Source organism: Poecilia formosa, unplaced genomic scaffold (assembly GCF_000485575.1).
Source record: "Poecilia formosa unplaced genomic scaffold, Poecilia_formosa-5.1.2 Scaffold33, whole genome shotgun sequence".
Classification (NCBI taxonomy): Eukaryota; Metazoa; Chordata; class Actinopteri; order Cyprinodontiformes; family Poeciliidae; genus Poecilia; species Poecilia formosa.
The window spans coordinates 491,765-493,261 of NW_006799972.1; the positions used below are offsets into that span (position 1 = coordinate 491,765).

Here is a 1,497-nt window from a genome sequence, read left to right on the forward strand (position 1 = left end):
AACTTCTGGAGTTTACGTTTGCTGTTCTTCAGCATCCCTCACCTCCTCTATGAGTTTGGAGTTGGATTTCTCCAGCGAGTCGACTCTGCTGTGGAGGCCATGAACCGTGGAGCTGCTCAGAAAAAAAACAAAACAAAAACAACATTTTCAAAAAAACCGCGACTCGTAGAAAACTTTTTTTTGATTAAAAGAACCAAAGCCTTACTTGAGCTGTCGATTCAGTTCTTCTACGTAGTTCTTCTGATCCAAGATGGATGCTATCTGGCTATTCCTGTTGCCATGGAAACATAAAAAAAAAAAAAGAAAGCCAGAGTCATGAGTCAGATTCGGCAGCTGCATGAAGCAGCGACGGAGAGCGGCCGTACCTCTCCTCGCTCCTGTAGTCATCCATGTCGTTTTTCAAGTACATGGAGAAGTCGATCACTCCGACCTGGAAGGAGATGGAAAATAATTACATGAGTCACTTTACTCAGATTATTAACAAATAAAGATTTCAGCACCAGTTTGGATATTCTGTAAAATGCGGTAAATATTTTTTATATCTTAAATGCAAATTGTACATGTTCTGTATAGTTTTGGCTTATTTACTACTCCTACTGTGTTCCTTCAGCAAAATGGCTTTTTTTAGTCTGTAAAGTCCAGTTAACTGATTTCTAAATTAGTAGTTGATTATTGTAAATATTATTTCAGTCCTACCAATTGTTTTTAGTCTGGTGTTATTTTCAGAGATAAAGGTAAATGGGTGGTGTAAAAATATTAATTTTACTGTTTGATGTTTTTTTTGTTTTGTCAGGAGATTATAAATTTATTCACTTTACTTACATTTTGCGAAACCTGCATAAATTCTCAGAATTTTTTTTAATAAACTTGAATCATCATACAGACATAATAACAGAAAAATGAATCTTTTTAGCGTAGCCGCATGATGGCCCAATACGTCATTCTACACATTATTAAGTTTTTAGGTCCTCCGTCGGTTCGATGGCATTTCAAAGCCACGGTTACCTGAGAGTCCAGGTCCTCGCCTTTCACACAGAGGTTGGCGTCGATGACGTTCAGGCCCACCAGCAGGCCCACGATCACCGCTCCCTCCTCCTCCAGCATCAGCGCCGAATCCTCGTAAAAGTCGCTGAGGACGGAGCAGACAGGAGCCCTTAGCGAGGCGCTGCGGTCAGAAAGCGGGCGGGGGCGCTTTGTTTCTCCGGGTCGTACCTGAGCAGGTCTTTCCTGGTGATGAGGAGGCGCAGGTAGTCGGCCAGCCGCTTCTGCATGAGCGCCAGGCGGAGCCAGGCTCTGGCCCGGCCCAGAGGAGTCCTGCAGAACACAGAGGAGGAGTGTCATGCCTCTCTGCTGGACAACCAGCAAACTGCATTCAAACATGAACAACAATTCATCTGACGATGAATCCACTTTGTATTACAGCTGCTGTTTATTCAGCGCAATTATTAGTTATTATTCAGATTCTCTAAAAAACTGATTAGTTGTAACCAAAATCAT

At 42.4% G+C, this 1,497-nt stretch overlaps 1 protein-coding gene across 1 annotated transcript in view; it reads right to left on the reverse strand.

Annotated features, from left to right (window-relative positions):
* rufy2 (RUN and FYVE domain containing 2) overlaps window positions 1–1,497 on the reverse strand; it is a 25,548-nt gene that overhangs the window by 15,327 nt on the left and 8,724 nt on the right. The window contains 5 exon segments of the mRNA XM_007549787.2: window positions 17–112; window positions 206–271; window positions 366–430; window positions 1,006–1,129; window positions 1,213–1,314. Coding sequence (XP_007549849.1) covers window positions 17–112; window positions 206–271; window positions 366–430; window positions 1,006–1,129; window positions 1,213–1,314 — 453 coding nt within the window.